We start from the raw sequence: 23,900 nt of genomic DNA, 5'->3' as shown, positions 1-23,900 counted from the left end.
GCGGTCTTGTCGCCCATGTTCCCACAATCCTCCGCACATTTCACGCGTGCAATCGTTGAAAATAAATGTATCCAACGTCAAGCCAAGGACACCAGCGTACCAAATTGAGTGTGGAACTCAGAGCTCAAACGGCTACTTAAGGTCCTCGCGCGGTTTCAAGATTCAGTGAGGAGAATAGAAACATCAAAGGCTTTTCAAATTGTATCGATTTAAAACGATATGGCAAAAGGAGAGGGCGCGGAGCAATATGCGGCGGCAAGTCTTTTACCAACAAAACCAATAAGTCCAGATGGAATCAAAATTGCCAAGGTAAATACGATAATTTTAGGGCTATTCATTTGTGGCATAATAAATTATCTTCATTTAAATTATTATTTGACGAGCAATCTATTAATTTGCATCACATGGAGGGATATGGGTAGTCTATTGTAGCCGTAGGCATTATTATAATGGAGTTTTCAACGCACACAAATTCGCTAAAATATTTTAACAATGAAACAGTATACAATTGAGGCGGGTTTAATATAGTTACGCTATTAACAGCGAAACTAACGGTTTTCCCAATCGGACAGTTTTCCTAATTGGCAGAAAGGCATGCGATGCCATTATAGGCTATTGAAATTACTTATATGTCAATCCCGTTTCAAGCCCCAAATAGCCTTCATGGGATTGACATTAACAATGAGTGGTTTATAATGGTCTAACTGTGGCTAAACCATATATTACATGATTGGACATCATCACACCAAATATTCTCTAGCTTCATCGATGGGGCTTGATTTTTCACCACGCAAGACCATCTGTCTTGGTGCAGCTGTTCAGATAAATTTTTTTACCGGTTTTAAAGGGACATGCCTTCATTTAACCCGTATTTTAGCTATGAATGGGATTTTGTCTGAAGAATAATGTTTCCAATGTCGGCTGATGTAGACCAATTGTTATATCCCTCCATGTGGTTCAGTTGGTAGAGCATACCGCTTTCAACGCCAGGGTTGTGGATTCGATTCCCACGGAGACCTGTACGATAATGTAAGCACTCACTACTGTAAGTCTCTATGGGTAAAGCGGCTGCTAAATGACCTAAAAGAAGAAACAGATGTATATAATAAGTCTGTTTTACTGATGTTCACTGACATGAAGTCAATACTGGATGTCTCTATGGGGCTCACCGATGTGCTGTCATACAGACAAAATGTCTGGATTTCTTTGTACCAGGTTTATTCCCAGTGTGTAGTGTTTCATTTTGGCCATAGTGCAGGACTTGCTTCTTCAGGTTTAACCTTCTGGTCAGCCAGGTCTGCCTGAGGAGCTCAAAGGCTATTCACCCTTCATTCTGCATGTCAGGGAGGTGCCATGTGTGTCATCTCAAAACCATTTTAGAGGTGTCACTGTTATATGGGATTTTCCATACAATTTGTCCTACACGTGATATCTTTAGGCCACATTCCTGAAGGCAATATGGGACATAATTCCTGTTCTATGGGGGTATATTTCACCAGGAAAATTACCATGAAGAGGTCAGAGGAGCATGTAAAACCAGGTGTCTGCTCTCAATACTGACAGAACACATGGTGTCAGACTGGCTAGATGCTCTTTACAATGATTGGCTGTTGGACTGGGTGTATTTACTCATTGACCAGCAGGATGTGTTTGTGATGGGAAGGATGGGGGTGTGTGCACTCCTGACTGTTTGCTGACTGTTGGTGGCCTCCGTTCAGGCCACTGAAGGAATCTCGGAATGCCTGATCATCCCATAGCCAGAGCCAATCGCTGCCTCCGGCACCAGGCAGAGTTGTACAATGACTGAACTACAGTGACCTCGCAGTCTCACACCACTTTCTAAACTCGTAGTGGCCCAGACTGCATAGTCAGAGGGATTTAGTACTAATCTGACATTCAATGGTGGGGTGAGGAGCGTTGGCCAATCTTGGGCTCACAATGAGACGTTGTTTTACTAGCCGCTGTTGGGCAGGAAGTCTCTGAAATAAACCGGACACTCAAAGGGTCAAGTGGGTGAGTTTACCTCGACTGAGCAATCAATACCCAGTTCAATGATCAAATCCACTTCCTGTACAGTTAGATCCTGCACAGAGAAATTCTACATGATCAAAGAAGTGATGCTCAAATACCCAAGTGATGCCTCCAACATTTTGTCAGTTTTTAATACAAATGCAGAGTTGGATATAGACCTACAAAGATCCTGTATCACAACAGCTGAACTGTGCATCTTTAGGAACCCCTAAAAATCCAATGCTTTCACAATATTCTGATTTTCTTTTTAAGTCTGTGTTTAGTCTATCACAAAACATTGTGTACTATTGTCATGCAATGTGCTTCTTCTCTCCCCATTTTCCAGCGGAGGGACAACAATGGCCGTCTGTCAATGTGCAGTAAGTTGTGTTATGCCATCGGAGGGGCTCCCTACCAGATCACAGGCAGCGCGCTGGGCTTCTTTCTCCAGATCTATCTGCTGGATGTGGCCCAGGTGAGTGAGATGGGATTCAAACGGAACCAATGACATCACAAAGTCACCATCAAGCCAACTCCTTGAAATTTGCAGTTGTCTAAACATGCTCAAAACATATTTTGTTTTACCCTTTAGTGTGTGTACTTTACTGTATTTATACTTGAAAAGCTTCTCAAGATGACTTTAAGGGCAAGGCCAAAGATCTGGTATCATTTTAACAGACTTTGGCATGACTCATCTAGTGAAGCAAATTAATTCTGACTCACACTGCTTTGCTTTGTCACTCAATTAGCAAGTGATAGACTGTACACTGTGCTCACTGTAGTGCTCTCACTGAATACAACTCTTTCAACCAGTGAGCTAATGAGCTCATTGGAATGGACTTAAACACCACATTGTTCAGATGGTAATGTTGCCAATGTGGCCTGGAAATGTATCATTTCTTAACATGACCTTGGCAACTTTTCAAATATTGTCTTAGTCATCTTGTTGCTAAGATGCAATCCAACTGCCTCTGTTTTATTTCTGTTTCAATAGCCACTCTTTGATCTGTGAGGAGAGGTGATGGCTGAGAGGTGATGGCTGAGAGGTGATGCCCCCCCCCACACACACACACCTTATTTATCTCCCTTTATCTTTGTCTCTCCATAGCTGGACCCATTATATGCCTCTATCATCTTGTTTGTGGGCCGGGCCTGGGATGCAGTGACGGACCCAACGGTGGGCTTCCTGGTTAGTCGGAGCAGATGGACCAGGTGTGGCCGGATGATGCCCTGGTAGGTGCCTCTGCCTCGGTCACCTAGCGGACATATTACAGTAGGCAGGAATGAAAGAGGAGAGGAAATTAGATTTTTTTAAATGCAAAACCTCTCGTCACGACTAGAGGGAAAACAGTAGTTGTAATTGAAATATGGGCGGTAATCGTGACAACGACGCTGAGGTGGAACAGTTTGAATAGAGAGATCAGGCTGTCACTGAATCGCAGTGATATGCCTAATTTGCTCTCTATTTTACATCAGTCGCTACCTACTCAATCTTTATCTGCTGTTGGCCACTGTCCGTCTTAGGTTGTTGTAGCTTTTACCTTCTCATCTGGGTGCAAACCAGGACAGACTGGAACAAGGCTGTCTTATTTAGCTCCAGAGGACCTCATTTAGTTCTGGAATGCCCAGGTGCTTTTTGCTTTGTTGTTCTGTGCTGGCACTGGATGTGTCCACCAAAGGCTCTGAGTACTTTGAAGCCTGTGCCCATAGAAATAGATTTTGAATTCTTTGCATGTGCCCCAGATGCCTTAAGCGAGACTAAGCCTAGTGGTGGGTGACATACAGGACCAGTCGAAAGTTTGGACACACCTACTCATTCAAGAGTTTTTCTTTATTTTTACTATTTTCTACATTGTAGAATAATAGTGAAGACATCAAAATTATGAAATAACACATATGGAATCATGTGGTAACCAAAAAGGTGTTCAACAAATCAAAATATATTTGATCTTTTAGATTTTTCACTTGTTGGCTGCTTTTCTTTCACTCTGCGGTCCAACTCATCCCAAACCATCTCAATTGGGTTGAGGTCGGGTGATTGTGGAGGCCAGGTCATCTAATGCAGCACTCTATTACTCTCCTTCTTGGTCAAATAGCCCTTACACAGGCTGGAGGTGTGTTGGGTCATTGTCCTTTTGTAAAACAAATTATAGTCCCACTAAGCTCAAACCAGATGGGATAGCGTATCACTACAGAATGTTGTGGTAGCCATGCTGGTTAAGTGTGCCTTGAATTCTAAATATATCACAGACGTGTCACCAGCAAAGCACCCCCACACCATCACACCTCCTCCTCCATGCTTCACGGTGGGAACCACACATGCAGAGATCATCCATTCACCTACTCTGCTTCTCACAAAGACACGGCGGTTAGAACCAAAAATCTCAAATTTGGACTCATCAGACCAAGGTACAGATTTCCACCAGTCTAATGTCCATTGCTCATGTTTTTTGACCCAAGCAAGTCTCTTATTATTATTGGTGTCCTTTAGTAGTGGTTTCTTTGCAGCAATTTGACCATGAAGGCCTGATCCCCGCAGTCTCCTCTGAAGAGTTGATGTTGAGATGTGTCCGTTACTTGAACTCTGTGAAGCATTTATTTGGGCTGCAATTTCTGAGGCTGGTAACTCTAATGAACTTATTGTCTGCAGCAGAGGTCATTCTGGGTCTTCCTTTCCTGTGGCGGTCCTCATGAGAGCCAGTTTTGTCATAGCACTTGATGGGTTTAGCAATTGCACTTGAAGAAACTTCCAAAGTTCTTGAAATATTCCACATTGACTGACTTTCATCTATTAATGGACTGTCATTTCTCTTTGCTTATTTGAGCTGTTCTTGCCATAATATGGACTTGGTCTTATAGCAAATAGGGCTATCTTCTGTATACCCCCCTACCTTTTCACAACACAACTGATTGGCTCAAACGCGTTGAGATGGAAAGCAATTCCACAAATGAACTTTTAAGAAGGCACACCTGTTAATTTCACATACTCTGATACAAGGGAATATTGACCTTTTGTGGTTGCAATTCATATTTGGCATAATACTGTGACTTGTTAGTAATGGCATCGATAAAGGAGGTTTATTCATGGTGGTAACAACTGGATTTACTTGATATCTTAAGACCCTGGGCATGTGACGTACAATAGTCTGCCTGGTGTGCCTGAGCTGCAAGTGTAGAGGGAGAAAACCGGCATCACCCTCTCTGATTGGTCCAGCCCTCAACACACCACTAGATATAGGCCAATGGGTGTGTGTCTGTGTGTGTGTGTGTGAGATGGCAGTTGGGGAGTGGGCTGGCTGATTCAGAGAGAGTAGAGGGGAGATTATTGGCTGAATGTCAATGAGGTCATTGTTAGGTTTCTGGTCTGTATAAACCACTACAAATCCCCCAGCGAATTCTTATCAGAGCCTGAACACAGACAAGGAGATGCATCACTTAACTAAACCTTGACTAAAGCTATTTCCCCTTCTGAATGCCTCTGCCTTTTTAATTAGCGCTATTAGTGGAATAGGTTTTTCCCAGAATTGAATTACTGAGTCATAAACAGCCTGTGGAATTCTAGACCTCTCTAGAATGTGAATATTGTTGTCATACACAGTGAAAATAGACAGCCTTCCTTTTACTTCCATGTAGCTGCCTGCCAGACAGACGGATAGCTGAGTAAATAAGTTATCAGATTGGATGTCACAAAAATAACATACAATTGTTGTAATAGAGAAAACACAGTTCTCTTAATGGACTCTGATAAGTACTTTAATAGTCTCTCTCCCTGAAGTATTAGGAGCTTGATAAGTCAATGTTGACCTAACTTGAAGAAGCACAGTAATGTTTCTCACAGACAGGTGGTGATCAAGTCTGTTTGCAGAATAAAACCTTGAGCCTTTTCCTCTTGTCTTGCCTACGTAGTTGTGTAGCTAGGGCGTCACCTCAAGGTCATTGGTGTGGGGCTGAGGTAGTGCTCTTGCTGTGAGCTTTGTGTATTCAACCATAGTGACAGTGTACAAAACACAGACAATCTAGGAGATATCTGACCTCTATTTCCAGTCAGATCAGTCTATTGACTCTTATTAACCCCATTCAGTCAGCCCATGTACGCTAAGGAAGCAGACAGAGGGTGCTTATATGGAGCTTCCCCAGTTCAGTGGATGTTGGCTACAGGGGATTGCCACTCACCATTGACTGGCCATGCGTGAGTGGGGTCGACATGTGTCGTGTAACATAAACAAACACGCATTTTCAGTTCAATGAGATGATAGTCCCCCTGGGGACTGTAGGCTCAAACACAGAGGACAGATGGAAAGAAACATGACCTATTACAAAGATATTGTTGTACAGTATTAAATGTTGTAGTAATTAATACACTTGGCAGATGAGCATGTAATGTTACAGTGACTGCTGTTCTCAACTGTGTATTTTGCTGAGACCAGTGAGGGGCTAAGACGAACACCCACTGCCCTGCTGGCATAGAAATGTCTTAGTCAGTAGATACTTGTCTCCAAAATACCATTCCAGCAATGCCCCCAAAGTCCATTTTTTGAGCAGACTTGTCTTCTGGAAACCCAGTAGTGGATCCATAGTTCTCTATGGTTGTTCTGCTACTCTAGCTGGAATGGATTGGTGTGCTTTTCAGGTGTATTGTGTGATTGTGGCTGTAGAGTGGGGTGAGGCAGGGTCAGTATGGTGCCACCATAAGTACAGCCCACCACAGTCTCCCAGGTGGCACAGTGAACAGAGAAACTCCCCACTGAGCCCATTCTTAGCCCATTCTCCACACACAGCCCCAAACAACAGATAATTAAGGGATTATTCACAAATACCTGCTTTCAATGCAAAGAAAGAAAGAAAGAAAGAAAGAAAGAAAGAAAGAAAGAAAGAAAGAAAGGGAGTGTGGATGTAAGAAAATGAGAAAGAGAGGGGGTTCAAGTTAGTTAGTTTACAGAGTTTAAAATCTCAACCCTGTGCAGATGATGTAAGTTAGTGGCCCAAACTCTGCTACCACTACTGCCATCACTACCAAGTGTCACACAGGTGTCACTAATTTACGTCATCTGGCAGGGACTCATGGAAATCATAATTGTGATAAGAAATATTAACTTCTTCAATACTGTAGTAAATTGTGTTTGTATAATATTTCATTAATTTTCCGGTCACAGAGATGAAATAGGACCTACTCAAACACCCACACATTTTAAATGCTCATCCATCATTCCATTGTATTGACACACTCCTGTTTTTCCCTCAGGATCCTCATCTCCACTCCGTTTGCAGTGCTCACCTACTTCCTGATCTGGTATGTCCCTCCGGTGGAGCAGGGGAAGGTCCTGTGGTACCTGGTCTTCTACTGCCTCTTCCAGTCTCTGCAGACGGTTAGTCTCGCCTCTACAGAGTCTCTTGTTTTATTGATGAGAAGGGGCACATGTTACAATACATTGTTACTCAATCCCTATTGATTGTTACTGTAATGTGGTTTCATGGTTATTGTGCCAGCAATGCTGATGTTTTGTTTTCTGTGCGCAGTGCTTCCATGTGCCGTACTCAGCGCTCACCATGTTCATCAGCATGGACCAGAAAGAGAGGGACTCTGCCACTGCCTACCGTATGTCAACCTAGACATCTTTACGGTTATGTAGCATCTCATGTAGTTGTAATGTAAGGCCTTCATTCTTCTCTTTCTCACTCTCCCCATCCCACTCTTGTTCAGGTATGACAGTGGAGGTGCTGGGAACAGTGGTTGGCACAGCAATCCAGGGGCAGATTGTGGGCGGGGCGATCGCCCCCTGTCTCCCAGGTGACCTGGATGTCCTTGACAACGGTAACTCCACACTGCTGGGGTCAGACTTCAACATCACCCACATCTCCCTAGATGAAACAGTGAGTGGGGGACCCTAGGGATGTCATGTTGTATAACATGGCATAACACTGTTATAGAAACGTTAGAAGTGGAATGTGCCCCTACCCCTGCTCCTCCTGTCCCCCTAACAGAAACAAGCCTACCTCATCGCCTCAGCAGTCATCTGTACCATGTACGTTCTCTGTGCTGCAGTCCTGTTCCTGGGAGTCAGAGAGCAGGAAGGTGGGAATTGATTCATTGATTTTATTTAAATGTTTTGTCTCTTATCAGTATCTTGGCAGCCTGTAAATGCCATGGATGAGGGATAAGAAATTATATCAGATAAGTCTTCTTCAGCTGATCTTTGGTACAGTGCACCTAATCGGATTTAATCGGCAGCTTTGTTTTGGTCCTAGAGTGTGGGCGTCTGAAGACAGAACCCATGTCGTTCTTTGAGGGCGTGAGGATGGTGATGGGATATGGGCCATATGTCAAACTGGTCATGGGATTCCTCTTCACCTCGCTGGCTTTCATGGTGAGTCACACTCATAGATGGGCTACAGTTAAGCACACACATAAACAACCAAACAAACAATTCTTTATGACTAGCTATAGGGTGTGTAACCTTGGTGTTTAGTTCTCTTTATGTATATTAGACCTACTTCCTGTTCATTCAGTTTGAGGTGTATTGTATTGCTCTCTTCCTGGCAGCTCCTGGAGGGGAACTTTGCCCTGTTCATCACCTACACCCTGGGCTTTAGAAATGACTTCCAGAACATTCTGCTGGTCATTATGGTGAGTGTAGTCTATTATTCTCTGAGAAAATCACCCCAAAATCAATTTTTCTTCATGCAAGGAGACGTGTTGTCATGGCGATGAGGGCACATTTTTGGGGTTAGAGGTGTTGTTGTTGTGGCCACTGGGAACCTGTCCCCCTCTCACACACTCCATCGGTGAGAGAAAGGAGCACAGAGGGGTCTTTGTTGCCCAGGCGATCTGTCAGCACCACCATGGGAACCCTCGCTTTTCTATTCTGCACCGTCGCCTCTATCTGCCTGAGTAGGATCTAGAGCTGCCCTGCCCTGCCCTGGCTTGACTACTGGAGCAGGAGATGTCACCAGATCTGTTTGTGTTTTAGCCAAATCCTCAAAGGTCCTTAGATGCTGCTGGTTTTGGTCAGCACTGATGAATTGTTTGATATTTCCCATAGTGCTAGTTGCTCAGCCACTCGCTAATCCTTGTGTGATCATTTGACACACCGGTTGACTACACCTCTATAAGAGTTCAGGGGTCATGTACCCCCAGCAGGGTTAAATAAAGGGCCCTTTTACATTGTCCTTCTCCCATGACCTTTTAGCCCATCGGTCAGTCTGACCTATTCTGTTCCCACATTGCGCAGAGAAGTATTTCTATTCATTTTTATGGAAATTGTTTAAAAGTTAAATATCTTAATGCTCTTCTTTGGTGTTTTATTTCTAGCTCTCTGGGACTTTGTCCATTCCATTCTGGCAGTGGTTCCTGATCCGATTTGGGAAGAAGACTGCCGTCTACATTGGCATCACGGTGAGTAGTGTGTGTTGGTGTGGAGTTTCATGCTGTGTTATGGAACTCTCTCATGCCTAATTTCATGTCTATCCTATGCGTCTCTCTCTGCAGTGGGCAGTGCCCTTCATGATCCTGATCGTCTGCATAGAAAGCAGTCTCATTGTGGCCTATGTGGTCTCTGTGGCTGCAGGAGTCAGTGTGGCTGCAGCTTTCCTCCTACCTTGGTAAACAGACTACTGAATGTACCCCAGCACACCCACCTATAGGTTATCTATCTCCAGTGTCTCTTTACTTTTATCCAGTCTGTGGTGCGGCTTGTCTTTTGGTATCCATTCACATATTTCCTTGTTTCTCAGGTCAATGCTTCCAGATGTGGTGGATGATTTCAAAGTGAAGAATCCAGACTCTAGTGGCCACGAGGCCATTTTCTACTCCTTCTATGTCTTCTTCACCAAGTTTGCCTCAGGAATATCCCTCGGCATCTCTACTCTCAGTCTAGAGTGAGTTTGTTTTTCTCTCTTGCAGGTATTGTACAGATAAACTGACGTTGTAAAAACTTAGCATGTTGACAATTTAACGAGCTTAGTTTGAAATTAAACTGTATTTTGCAGTTCCTAAAAGTTTGAAACACTACATCACCAAAAGTATGTGGACAACTTCTCGAACATCTCATTCCAAAATTATGGGCATTTAAAAAAAAAATCTTACATACATACATACATACATACATACATATACAGTTGAAGTCGGATGTTGACATACACCTTAGCCAAATACATTTAAACTCCGTTTTTCACAATTCTTGACGTTTAATCCAAGTAAACATTCCCTGTTTTAGGTCAGTTAGGATTACCACTTTGTTTTAAGAATGTGAAATGTCAGAATAATAGTAGAGAATGATTTATTTCAGCTTTTATTTCTTTCATCACATTCCCAATGTGTCAGAAGGTGACATACTAATTGAGTGTATTTGGTAGCATTTTCTTTAAATTGTTTACCTTGTGTCAAACATTTTAGGTAGCCTTCCACAAGCTTCCAACAATAAGTTGTGTGAATGTTGGCCCATTCCTCCTGACAGAGCTGGTGTAACTGAGGCAGGTTTGTAGGCCTCCTTGCTCGCACACTTTCAGTTGTGCCCACAAATTTTCTATAGGCTTGAGGTCAGAGCTTTGTGATGGCCACTCCAATACCTTGACTTTGTTGTCCTTGAGCCATTTTGCCACAACTTTGGAAGTATGCTTGGGGTCATTGTCCATTTGGAAGACCCATTTGCGACCAAGCTTGAACTTCCTAACTGATGTCTTGAAATGTTGCTTCAATATATCCACCCCTTTTTCCTCCACACATAGCAATGGTCATTATGTCCAAACAGTTCTATTTTTGTTTCATCAGACCAGAGGACATTTCTTCAAAAAGTTTGATCTTTGTCCCCATGTGCAGTTGCAAACTGTAGTCTGGCTTTTTTATGGCGGTTTTGGAGCAGTGGCTTCTTCCTTGCTGAGTGGCCTTTCATGTTATGTCGATACAGGACTAATTTTACTGTGGATACAGATACATTTGTACCTGTTTCTTCCAGCATCTTCACAAGGTCCTTTGCTGTTGTTCTGGGATTGATTTGCACTTTTCGCACCAAAGTATGTTCATCTCTAGGAGACAGAACGCATCCCCTTCCTGAGCGGTATGACGCTGCATAGTCCCATGGTGTTTATACTTGCATACTATTGTTTGTAAGATGAATGTGGTACCTTCAGGCATTTGGAAATTGCTACCAAGGATGAACCAGCCTTTTTTCTGAGGTCTTAGATGACTTCTATTGATTTGTCCCATGATGTTAACCAAAGAGGCACTGAGTTTGAAGGTAGGCCTTGAAATACATCCACAGGAACATCTCCAATTGACTCAAATGATGTCAATTAGCAGAAGGCATTATCAGAAGCTTCTAATGCCATGACATCATTTTCTGGAATTTTCCAAGCTGTTTAAAGGCACAGTCAACTTAGTGTATGTAAACTTCTGACCCACCGGAATTGTGATACAGTGAATTATAAGTGAAATAATTTGTTTGTAAACAATTGTTGAAAAATTACTTGTGTCATGCACAAAGTAGATGTTCTAACTGACTTGCCAAAACTATAGTTTGTTAACAAGAAATTTGTGGAGTGGTTTAAAAATGAGTTTTAATGACTCCAACCTAAGTGTATGTAAACTTCCGCTTTCAACTGTATCTTTCAACTATCCAGTGACGTTTAACATACAATTTGAATCTATCTAATCAAATAGAATCCACAGATTGCGAGTTGAAGATAAATACTTTTACTAAGAGTATTAGAATATTAATAATTGACTGACCTTTAGTCTCTCCAGATCTCCTAACAGTACTATTTCTAGGGTCAATTTTAGATCACTCTTATGCATTTTCAACCATTCCTAAACCTGAGACCAGAAACAAGCTACCTGAGTGCAATACCAAAATATATGGTCTATTGAATCTGTATCCTCACAACAAAATCTGCTGAGTTTCGATGATTTCATGCCCCAAATACTCAACATGTCGGTGACGAGAATTCTATATAATAATTTTAGCTGAAAAGGTATACTTTCCTATTTATGCTATTTTTATTCCTCTGCAAGTTTTGATCCGTTACATTGGGCAGACAGACCTGTCCCCTACCTCCTCCCGCTGCCACCTGCCGACTTCATTTTTGGGGTAATGCTGTAATCATTTGGTTGTACTCTTGGATTGAGCAGACCTTCCCATACAATTCTGATAACTCCATGAAATGCGTAACTCTACCATTGCAATTTAATTTAAGAACAAAATACCCTTTTCAAAAATCTTTCCCATAAATACAGCTATTTTTATCAACCAGCGCTTTTGAGTTCAGCCATAATATTTGTTCTATCTTTTCAGGGGGATGTAATTGAAATTGTAGCCAGCACTGCAATGTTTGTTTGGGGCGGCAGGGTAGCCTAGTGGTTAGAGCATTGGACTAGTAACTGGAAGGTTGCAAGTTCAAACCCCCGAGCTGACAAGGTACAAGTCTGTCGTTCTGCCCCTGAACAGGCAGTTAACCCACTAGGCCATCATTGAAAATAAGAATTTGTTCTTAACTGACTTGCCTAGTTAAATAAAGGTAAAATTCTTTGAAAAAGTATAATTTTCAATTAATAGAAAATGGCAATCTGCACAAAGGCAAAAAGGCCATTTTTAAGCAATGTATGTGCTTTTCTTAGTCGTCTACTTGAGAACCATTTAGGGTTCAAGTAACTTTTGAACAAGTTAAACTTTTAGAGCAGTTTAGTGCTTTTATATTTAATAATCTCAATCCACCCAATTAATTATAGAGATAGGCACACTTTATTTTGTCTGGTTTAGCGTCCCAGATAAAGCAAAATATTTCTTGCTCATATAATTTGAAAAAGGAATCATCAGGAGTAGGCAGCGCCATAAGTGAGAACTGAGATATGACTACGGAGTTAATCAGGGCAATTTTTTAAATAGACCGGTATTTACTTCCCTATGGTTGCAGGATCTTGTCTATTTTTGTCTAGTTTTCTATTGAAATTCATTGTGGATAGCATATATATTTTGTGATATGAATACCAAGTATGTCTACTTCACCGTCAGTCCATTTTATAGGTAAACTGCAGGGTAATAAAACGTTGTATTTTAAAAGATCCAATATGTAATATTGTCTCAATGGAGAGGATTTCTAATCCTCTAATGTTGTTATTGGATTTGATTTTAATAGCTAGCATTTCTTGATAGTACCCATCCGGGATCGTGAATACAGCCTCAAGCTCATTACCATAACGCAACGTTAACTATTTATGAAAATCGCAAATGAAATGAAATAAATATGCTAGCTCTCAAGCTTAGCCTTTTCTTAACAACACTGTCATCTCAGATTTTCAAAATATGCTTTTCAAGCATAGCAAAACAAGCATTTGTGCAAGAGTATTGATAGCTAGCGTAGCATTTAGCGTAGCATTTAGCGGGCAACATTTTCACAAAAACCAGAAAAGCATTCAAATAAAATCATTTACCTTTGAAGAACTTCAGATGTTTTCAATGAGGAGACTCTCAGTTAGATAGCAAATGTTCAGTTTTTCCTGAAAGATTCTTTGTGTAGGAGAAATCGCTCCGTTTTGTACATCACGTTTGGCTACCAAAACAAAACGAAAATTCAGTCACCAAAACGCCAAACTTTTTTCCAAATTAATTCCATAATATCGACTGAAACATGGCAACGTTGTTTAGAATCAATCCTCAAGGTGTTTTTCACATATCTCTTCATTGATATATCGTTCGTGGAAGTCTGCTTTCTCCTCTGAATCACATGGAAAAATACTTGCAGCTGAAGTTTATGCACCAATTTCGACGCAGGACACCGGGCGGACACCTGGTAAATGTGGTCTCTTATGGTCAATCTTCCAATGATATGCCTACAAATACGTCACAATGCTGCAGACACCTTGGGGAAATGGCAGAAATTGTAGTCTCATTCCTGGCGCATTCACAGCCATAAAAGGAGACATTGGAAAACAGAGCTTCAAAAATTTTGCTCATTTCCTGTTTGAAGTTTCATCTTGGTTTCACCTGTAGCATCAGTTCTGTGGCACTCACAGATAATATCTTTGCAGTTTTGGAAACGTCAGTGTTTTCTTTCCAAAGCTGTCAATTATATGCATAGTCGAGCATCTTTTCGTGACAAAACATCTTGTTTAAAACGGGAACGTTTTTTTAATCCAAAAAAGAAATACTGCCCCTTGAGTGCCAAGAGGTTAAATGTTTCATGATGTTCTATTATTGTCCTGTCAGGATAAACAATACCTGGTAAAACCCTTTTAATTCTGAGTGCTATTCATTTCGCTAGCATTTTTGCATCACAACATTGAAGTGTAAGAGGCCTCCAGTTTATTTTACATGGAATCTTTATATTTGCCATCTGGGTCTTGTTTTAATAATAGAGAAATCAGACCTACTTGACAGACTACCATTTCTATCGGAGTAGTTAAAACAATCTAACAATGGAGCTTTTAGTGTATCAAATAATACTTGATTTTCCTCTACCGGTATGCCATCAAGCCCTCTGTTTTTTTTTTCAGACTGAACGGATTTAATAGCCTCAAATTCTGCCTCGGTAATTTGACCTTCGCACTGATCTTTCTGTACATTTGTTAATTTTCCATTTTTTGTTTTATTTGGAAAGAATTCCTTACCATAATCTTCGTTCAGTGGGAGAGGAACAGACGGAAAAGAGAACATCTGCTTAAAATATTTAGCTTCCTCTTTTAAAATATAATTCGGAGAATCAGTAACGAGTTTCTGCAAATAATTTCTGTTAGCGTTCCTGTGTTGATGAATTTTGTGCATTTTTCTCCATATTCCATCCAGTTTGCTTTATTTTGTAATAGATTACATTAGATCGTTCTTTAACTAGTTCCACAAATTCTTTTTGTTTTTCCTCTAACTTATTTTATCTCTGTAGTATTGTTTTATTGCTATCTACCTGTACTATTAGTTAATGTTAGTTTTGTGTCTTCAGCCAGAAACTGCTTTTTTATTATTGATGAATATTGAATTGAATGACCCCTGAAGGTACATTTAAAGGTATCCCAACAATAAGTGGATTTGCTGTTCCTATATTATACTGGAAAAATCAAGTAATATATTATTTTGTCTTAGTTAAAAATAAGATGTCCTCCAGTAAACTTTGATTACATTTCCAATATCCCTGTCAATGTAGAAATTTATAAGAGTTATGTGAAGGCCAATTAGATGATGATCTGATCGCATTCGGTCTTTTTTAACCTTTGATGCAAGAGAGAAAGAGACAAGAAAGTAGTCAAGATGACCAGCTTGATTAAGTCTCCTCCATGTGTATCTCACTAGGTCTGTTTTTTTTAGTCTCCAAATATACACTATTCTAATGTGCCATAATATTTGTGATTTCCTTAAGGGCACGGTGATAGTTTGTAGAGTGATTTCCTTTTACGGTGTGTTAGTCTCCAACCATAATGATTTGATAATTTGTTGTCTGTAAGTTCTTTTGTCTATGACAGAAGATTATTTCACCACCCCATTCCTTTTTCCACGCAACTTCATCTAAAGGATGTAGAATGAGTATCCTGTAAACAGTATATGTTATTGCTTTTCTTTTAGCCACGTAAAGACTGATCTTTTTTTATAATCTGCTAAACTGTTACACTTATAATTGGCTCTACTTATTTGAGCCCTTACCATAACTAGAAACTATTCTCAGTCTAAATTGATCATAATCAGTGCTTCAGAGGTATTATGACAGTCAAAATTAGAGCTTTCAAATGTTTGATATTTAGAATTTCAAAAATAGGATCGCAATATGTTTTATTCCCTTGCCTGTGAGCCAATGCCACAGATGTTAGAAAATTGAGCCAAGATATTATGTGTGTAGTAAATCTGAGTAAGTTGATGGATGTGATTTAGTGAGAGTGTGTACGATGTCTGTATAAGACTAATGTGTGATGTCCAAATAAATAACCCCGCCAATTTGCATGGTTGAATGTCTGTGTGTTACATGTAGTGCATATAGCCTTAATATTCATGATGATAATTGTAATCCATATTGTATCACCATCATAGTTGAATTATAATGACCTTTAACATCATTGAAAAACACCTCCCAGCATTTCCATTGCAATTGACATTTCACACGATCATGAGAGAGACCTTGCATTACTATAGAGACGGCTTCACTACAGTACAAATGTATCCCGTACAATATGTTATTATTACCCAATGTCCCTATTGTGATATCTTCCCCTTGCTTGTTGTAAATATATATATGTGTGTGTGTGTGTGTGTGTGTGTGTGTGTGTGTGTGTGTGTGTGTGTGTGTGTGTGTGTGTGTGTGTGTGTGTGTGTGTGTGTGTGTGTGTGTGTATATATGTGTGTGTGTATGTATGTGTGTGTGTGTGTGTGTGTGTGTGTGTGTATATATATGTATATTAAATTATACAACAGTTCTCGACAAGGGAGAGTAGAGAGCGGGATCAAGTGTGTAAGTGAACATGTAATTGAGTATGTGTGTGTTCATATCCACTTCATAGTGTTTTTATATTTTTTACAGTTCCCATACTTTCTTTTTTTCGTAACCTGAAATCCCTGTAGAATTTAGTACAGCCATGGTGTTATGGAGCTGTCTCGGAATAGCTGTCCATCTATAAAGAGTTTGTCCACAATGAGAAAGGCACGTGTACCCCTCTCCTTCTGTTGCCTCTGTACAGGATACAGTGTCTTGCGACGTTTGTTTCTCCCGGGGAAATTGGTCATTGAGACGGAATTTGGTCCCTTTGAGCTCCCTTCCCCTGCTTTTGTTGGTAGTGTTCAAATTTTGTGATGATCGGTCAGGGACCCTTGGTCTTGTCGCTCCAAGTCTGTTTACACAGTGGAACACCACCTTGTTTAGTCTCAGAGGAAGTTTCAAGGCGGATTGCATGAATTCTCTGATCAGGCCCTCTGGATTATTGGATGCGTCCTCAGGAATCCCAGAACATAATAGATTTTCACGCATGCTACGACTTTGTATGTCTGGTGTTGCATGGATTCCAGCCAGAGCACTAGCCTCTACTTCAACGATAAGTAAATTGTTCGAGTCCTTTTGTGAGTAAGTCGGCTCTTTCCATGATGGAGTATGTTGTTCCTCCATAGCGTAAAGCTGTTGGTACTTCTCGATTTCCCTCAGGATCTCCTTAGTATCCAGGTTGGCTCTTTACTGCAAGCAGTTGTTTTTCAAATGTTTTAACAATGCGTCTTTCACACGACGATGACGACTGGTGTCTGTAGTACAGACATCTAGCACTGTTGTTTGGTTAGCGGTGTTTCCTAGCTGTTAAAAGCTAAACATGTTTGGTATTCTTAATTCATTAATAGTGGTTTTGTTTTAATAAAAAATGACAAACTGGGTGTTTTCCAGCATATGGTGTTCAGCTGCCCCTCTCTCTAGTATGGAGTTGGTCCCCCCTTTGCTGCCATAAGTCTCCAGTCTTCTGGGAAGGTTTTCCACTAGATGTTTTTGCTGAGGGGACTTGCTGCCATTCAGCCACAAGAGCATTAGTGAGGTCAGGCACTGATGTTGGGTGATTAAGCCTGGCTTGCAGTCGGCTTTATAATTAATCTCAAAGGTATTTCATGGGTCAGGGCTCTGTGCAGGCAAGTCAAGTTGTTCCACACCGATCTTGACAAACCATTTCTGTATGGACCTCGCTTTGCACATGGGGGCATTGTCATGCTGAAACATGACAGAGCCTTCCCCAAACTGTTGCCACAGTTGGAAGCACAGAATTGTCTAGAATGTCATTGTATGCGGTAGCGTTAAGATTTCCCTTCACTGGAACTAAGGGGCCTAGCCCCGAACCAGCTCCAGACCATTATTCCTCATCCACCAAACTTTACAGTTAGCACAGCATTCGGGCAGGTAGCGTTCTCCTGGCATCTGCCAAACCCAGATTCGGCTGCGGACTGCCGGATGGTGAAGATGGCACCAACGGATTGGGCTGCTGTGCTTCTAGCTCTTAGGAAACTTTGCAGTATTTTGTTTTTTTCTGTGTTATTTCTTATATTATTAGCCCAGGAAATGTTTTGTGTTATTACAGCCGGGAAGAACTTTTGGATATCAGAGCGGCAGTAACTCACCAGCATTACAACCAGGAATAGAACTTTTCAGAAATCGGATCCTTTTCCGAAATCGGTTCCAAAACACCGCTGGCGCGAAAAAGGTACTCGGAGTGGACTTATCGTACGACTCAGGAGGCACGCACACCACCCACCGCTTCAGAGTATATTACTCGCTAATGTTCAGTCTCTGGATAATAAAGCTAACAAGCTCAGGGCAAAGATTTTCTTCAAAGAGACATCAAGGATGTAACATACTCTGTTATACGGAAACATGGCACTCTCGGGATATACTGTCTGAGTCCGGTCAGCCAGCTGGGTTCTCAGTTCATCATGCAGACAAGAATAAATATCTATCCGGGAAGGATTAGGGCAGGGGTGTATGTTTCACGGTGTAATTGTAACAACATACAGGAACTCAAGTCCATTTGTTCACCCGACGTAGAACACCTCACAATCAAATGCCGACCGTATTATCTCACGAGAGAATTATCTTTGGTTATAGTCACAGCCGTGTATATTCCCCCTCAAGCCAATACCACAACGGCCCTCAAAGAACTTCACTGGACTTTATGCAAACTGGAAAATGCATATCCTGAGGCCGCATTTATTGTACCTGGGGATTTTAACAAAGCAAATTTGAGAAAAACATTACTGAAGTTCTATCAACACATTGACTGTAGTACTCGCGCTGCTAAAACACTTGACCACTGCTACTCCAACTCCTGGGATGCCTACAAGGCCCTCCCCTGCACTCCCTTCGGGAAATCTGATCGCAACCTCCATTTTGCTTCTAAGGACGATTCAACGCTGGTCTGACCAATCGGAATCCACGCTTCAAGATTGTTTTGATCACGTGGACTATGTTCTGGGTAGCCTTCGAGATCAACAGAGGAAAACACTGATACGGTGACTGAGTTTATCAGGAAGTGTATAGGAGATGTTGTTGTGTCCACTGTGACTATTAAAACCTACCCTAACCAGAAACTGTGGATAGATGGCAGCATTTGCACAAAACTGAAAGCAGCAAGGTGACTGGGAATATGGCTGAATACAAACAGTGTAGTTATTCCTCTGTAAGGCAATCAAACAGGCAAAAGATCAGTATAGAGACGAAATTGAGACGCAATTCAACGGCTCAGACACGAGACGTATATGGCAAGGTCTGCAGACGATCACGGACCACAAAGGGGAAACCAGCCACTTCGCGGACACTGACGTGCTTCCCAACAAGCTGAACACCTTCACCCGCTTTGAGGATAACACAGTGCAACTGACGTGGCCCGCCACCAAGGACTGCTCTCCTTCGCCGTTGCCAGCGTGAATAAGACGTTTAAGCATGTTAACCCTTGCAAGGCTGCTGGCCCAAAGGGTGGTGCAGTCTGCCCAACGCAGCACCCGATGTCACAAAGGCCAAAAATATAATCAAGGACAACAACCACCTGAGCCACTGCCTGTTCACCCTGCAGAAGGCGAGGTCAGTACAGGTGCATCAAAGCTGGGACAGAGACTAGAAAAACAGCTTCTATCTCAAGCCATCAGATTGTTAAATCACCATCACTTGCCCCACATAGACTGCTGCCCCACATAGACTGCTGCCCCATATACATAGACTTGAAATCACTGGCCACTTTAATAATGTTTACATATTTTGCATTAATCATCTCATGTGTATATACTGTATTCTATCCTATTCTACTGTATCTTAGTCTATGCCGCTCTGACATTGCTCGTCCAAACATTTATGTATTCTTAATTCCATTCCTTTACTTTAGATTGTGTGTATTGTTAGGTATTACTGCACTGTTGGAGCTACACCCGCAATAACATCTGCTAAACATGTGTATGTGACAAATAAAATTTGATTTGAAGCGTGATTCATCACTCCAGAGAACCTGTTTCCACTGCTCAAGAGTAATGGCGGCGAGCTTTAAACCACTCCAGACAATGCTTGACATTGTGTAAAGTGATCTTAGGCTTGTGTTCGGCCATGGAAACCCATTCATGAAGCTCCCGACGAACAGTTCTTGTGCTGACGTTGCTTCCAGAGGCTGTTTGGAACTCTGTAGTGAGTGTTGCAACTGAGGACAGACCATTTGTACGCCTACCACTTCGCGCCAGAGCCGTTGTTGATCCTAGATGTTTCCACTTCACAATAACAGCACTTACAGTTGATCGGGGCAGGTCTAGCAGGGCAGAAATTTGACGAACTGACTTGTTGGAAAGGTGGCGTGACCTTGCCATGTTGAGTCACTGAGCTCTTCACTGAGGACATTCTACTGCCAATGTTTATCTATGGAGATTGTATGGCTGTGTCCTTGATTTTACACACCAGTCAGTGACGAGTGTGACTGAAATAGCCGAATCCAAAAATTTGAAGGGGTGTACACATACTTTTGTGTGTATTTTTTTTATGAAAGGGCCTATGGTAACTGCGTTTTTTAAAGGTTACCTAGCTTAATTTTCTCAATTCACCGCAGTCCTGTGGTGAACAATAACACAATCCACATTCATAATCAAACCAAACTGCACCTTTTTTATTTTTATTTTCTTCTCTTCCTGGAAATGTTTTTGCAGCTTTGCCGGCTATGTGACCAGAGGCTGCTCGCAACCCGACGCAGTGAATTTAACGCTGAAGGTGCTGGTTTCTCCTGCTCCTGTTGTTCTGATATTCCTGGGGCTGTTTATATTCAAGACCTATCCCATCGACGAGGAGAGGAGGCAAGGCAACCGGAAACTACTGCAGGAGATGCGGTGAGTTAGACCAAACACGCACACGATTAGGGCTATCTAAGCCAGACACTCATTGTAGTAGAATAGGGTTCATGCAGGACCCAAGCTCTTTCCTCCTAAATTAAGGTACCGAGTGCACTGGGGAGCTAAGCGATCCAGTGACCAATCTCTTCACAGGGGGACACTAAACTTAGTTCCATTCTGGCATCTTTCTCTATACTTCAGCTAAATGCAAAGGACACACTTTAATCCTTAGCCACTCTGCGATGAATAAGGACCCTCTAGAACAAGCTAAGTCCTTTGTTTCTAACGCTTGGCTGTGTTCCCATTCTGAAACAGGGAGAGCGATCAGGATTCCGAGACAGAGTCCACAGAGCTTGGGAGCGTTGTATAGGAGCCCCGGGAGAGAAGGGTGACCAACCAAAAGGCCACCGCTGTCCCGCGTGTTTGCATTGGCAGGTTGGAGTGATGAGGCCACTGGGGAGCCTGGACAGAGTTTGTGAGTTTTGGGTTAAGCTGGACTAACGGAGGAGAAACCACAGACCACACTACTGCTACATGAACACAATGGCCCTCGTCGCCACAGGATTCCACAGGTTACAGAGACCCCTAGTGGACATTTTGAGTCATTGCTCTCTGTAGAGTACCTACTGTACTGTACTATGTATGTGATTCGTGGTACTGGTTTATCGGTTTTGTTTGTTTACATGACAAACATTAGTTTGGGATTGTTAATCATGCATTTACCCATCAAATTCAAGATTTTTTTAATGAGATGTTTGTCTACCTGAACCAAGGATATTAGGTCAAAGGATGGGAAAGCTTTCTCTGCACTAAAACAATACTTTCCAATCAGCAGGATGGTCCTCATAGAGGGAAGATTCCAGCATTCATTTTTTGGGGCATATCAGTAACTGCACTGGATTTATATGGTTATTTACAACAACAAAAAATAAATAAACTAATTTCAAGAGGATAGTACTCCTCTTTAGGGATGTGGAGAGCGCATAACTGTTACAATCTTATCCACTGGAATTATATTTGTGTCTCATGGGGAAAAGAAACAAGGAACCTTGTAAAAGAAACTCTAACCTTAATGAACTCATTAACATTGCCAATAATGTGTCTAGATTTCAGACTTACTACAGCTAGACTAGCTGATTTCCACCTTATAATTACTGTCTTAACAGCGCGGCTTGTAGAGTTGTACTTTGTAAACCTTGTTGTCGCAATAAGATTTTCTGTACAAGTTTGAACTAAATTCTATTTGGTCAAAGTTGTTTCTCCCCCACGATACCAAGACTTTCCTTAAAAAGCTGTCTTTCTTGGTGAGTCCAAAGGCTAGTGGGGAGACTAACAACTTATCTCATGCCTAACTTAATGTTTGATGCCTTCAACTGTATGTACATCTTAGAGGCCATCTTGGCCCAAAGCACAGAATCTTCACTAACTATTTAAAACTAGTTATGTTTCGATGAAAGCACACAGTACTAATTTGGTAATAGTCATTGCAGATAATCAAATTCTATATACACTCGTCTGAATATGGATGTTTACATTTTGTGTGTGCACACAGTATATGACTAAACACCCACACACATGTTGTATGATCATTAGAATGATTAGTTGACTGTCAACACATGATAGGCTTAATTAGTTTCTCATATTATTTAAAGTCTTTTCTAAAGATAATGTGTCAGTTGAGACTGTGGCATGATCTTATGCTGTGTGCAATATGACCAACCAAACAGTTTTTTAATGTCTGTACTCTTGTTATGAATATTTTTGATCAGACCAAAGCCAAGTTTTCTATTTATCAGATAAATCAAAATTCAGAACTCAAATGTTTTTTTACTCTTGAATGTCTCAAGTACTGTAATATTGAACAACCTTGACAAATCCTAAGCCGTATCTAGATATCTAAAAACAGTATTTTCTTTGGGTAGTAGTCTACAATGGGTACATAACCTCTTAGATGTAAAATCCCCTATTTAGGTGACCTGCGTGGTTCTGGGACATTTAGTGTCCAACTCTTGCCTGAACCCTACATCACAGCCACTGACAAAGCACATACCTGCCATCCTTACATCGTAGCGCAGCAGGAGACAGTGGTTTCATCACTATTGCACATTCAGAGATCGATTTATAGCCATTCATCTAAAATAATTAATAGATTTTAAACCAGTACACTGTCATAGATGGACAAGATTAAAATGAGATGAAAGGCACTTTCCTAATGAGTTCAGGAAGCCAAGCTAGAGCTCTGTGTGATCACAGCTGTGGGGCAGAGAAAATATGCACAGTTTCTCACACTAAACATACAATATGTATTTTACAGTTAAAAGGAAGGTAAAATCTTAGTTCTTGGTTTTATGCTTTATACAGTATAATTAAATGATATGTCATTTCAAGCTTTATTCATACGGTTTTGTTGAATAGTAAATGTCAGAAAATTACATATTTTCAGCAAAAATGTACTTGAGCTTGTGTCCTCAAAAGGGACTACACCTCAGCATTTTTTTATTTATTTTTTAAATTTCCAGAAAGTTGAGATTTTAACACTTTCTTGGGGTGTGCAGCATTACTAGTTATTGTTTATGGTCCTTGCATGATGAATAATTAATTTTGGGGGTTATGCAGATTACATTTTAGATTACATTTAGAGGTTTTTAAGAGCTTTCTCCAATGTGCTCCTCACTCCAGTATGGTGCTGTTTTGGTGTACATGTTTTGTGTATATATTGTTTGTAAATTGTAAATATGTTTGAAACTGGAGAAACTTTACAGCACTGACAGCTGCTAAAAAATATGTACAATAATAAAATGACATTGGTGTAACTCAGGAATCATTTCTGACAGAGTTTGAAATGTAAAGACTCAGTAATATTTTCAGACATACTGTCACTTGTCCTGACAGAACAATGTTTTTCTTTCTGCAAAAGTTTAAAAGCATCCTCTTGTAGGATGAGGACAAGACATGCCAATATTTCAGACATTCCTTTCTTCTCAGCTAATTGCACTCAATTAACTCTGAAAGGGCTGACCCCGCATCCAATACCTAAAAGATGCATCCTTCCTTCCATCATTCGTTCCAATAATCACTGACCTCACATGACTGGATTGGTTT

General features: G+C 41.2%; 1 protein-coding gene across 1 annotated transcript; it reads left to right on the top strand.

Moving 5' to 3' along the window:
• The first annotated feature begins 4 nt into the window (after window positions 1-4).
• On the top strand, window positions 5-23,611 carry LOC135508287 (sodium-dependent lysophosphatidylcholine symporter 1-B-like). Its single transcript, XM_064928370.1, has 14 exons — window positions 5-309; window positions 2,357-2,485; window positions 3,119-3,243; window positions 7,253-7,376; window positions 7,528-7,606; window positions 7,712-7,881; window positions 7,993-8,083; window positions 8,257-8,375; window positions 8,552-8,635; window positions 9,320-9,403; window positions 9,497-9,609; window positions 9,742-9,885; window positions 20,619-20,795; window positions 21,114-23,611. The coding sequence occupies exons 1-14, from the start codon at window positions 220-222 to the stop codon at window positions 21,166-21,168; spliced, it is 1,584 nt and encodes a 527-aa protein (XP_064784442.1). The 5' UTR covers window positions 5-219; the 3' UTR covers window positions 21,169-23,611.
• Window positions 23,612-23,900: the final 289 nt, after the last annotated feature.

Source organism: Oncorhynchus masou, chromosome 21, assembly GCF_036934945.1.
Source record: "Oncorhynchus masou masou isolate Uvic2021 chromosome 21, UVic_Omas_1.1, whole genome shotgun sequence".
Classification (NCBI taxonomy): Eukaryota; Metazoa; Chordata; class Actinopteri; order Salmoniformes; family Salmonidae; genus Oncorhynchus; species Oncorhynchus masou.
This window is presented reverse-complemented; position numbering and strand designations above follow the sequence as displayed.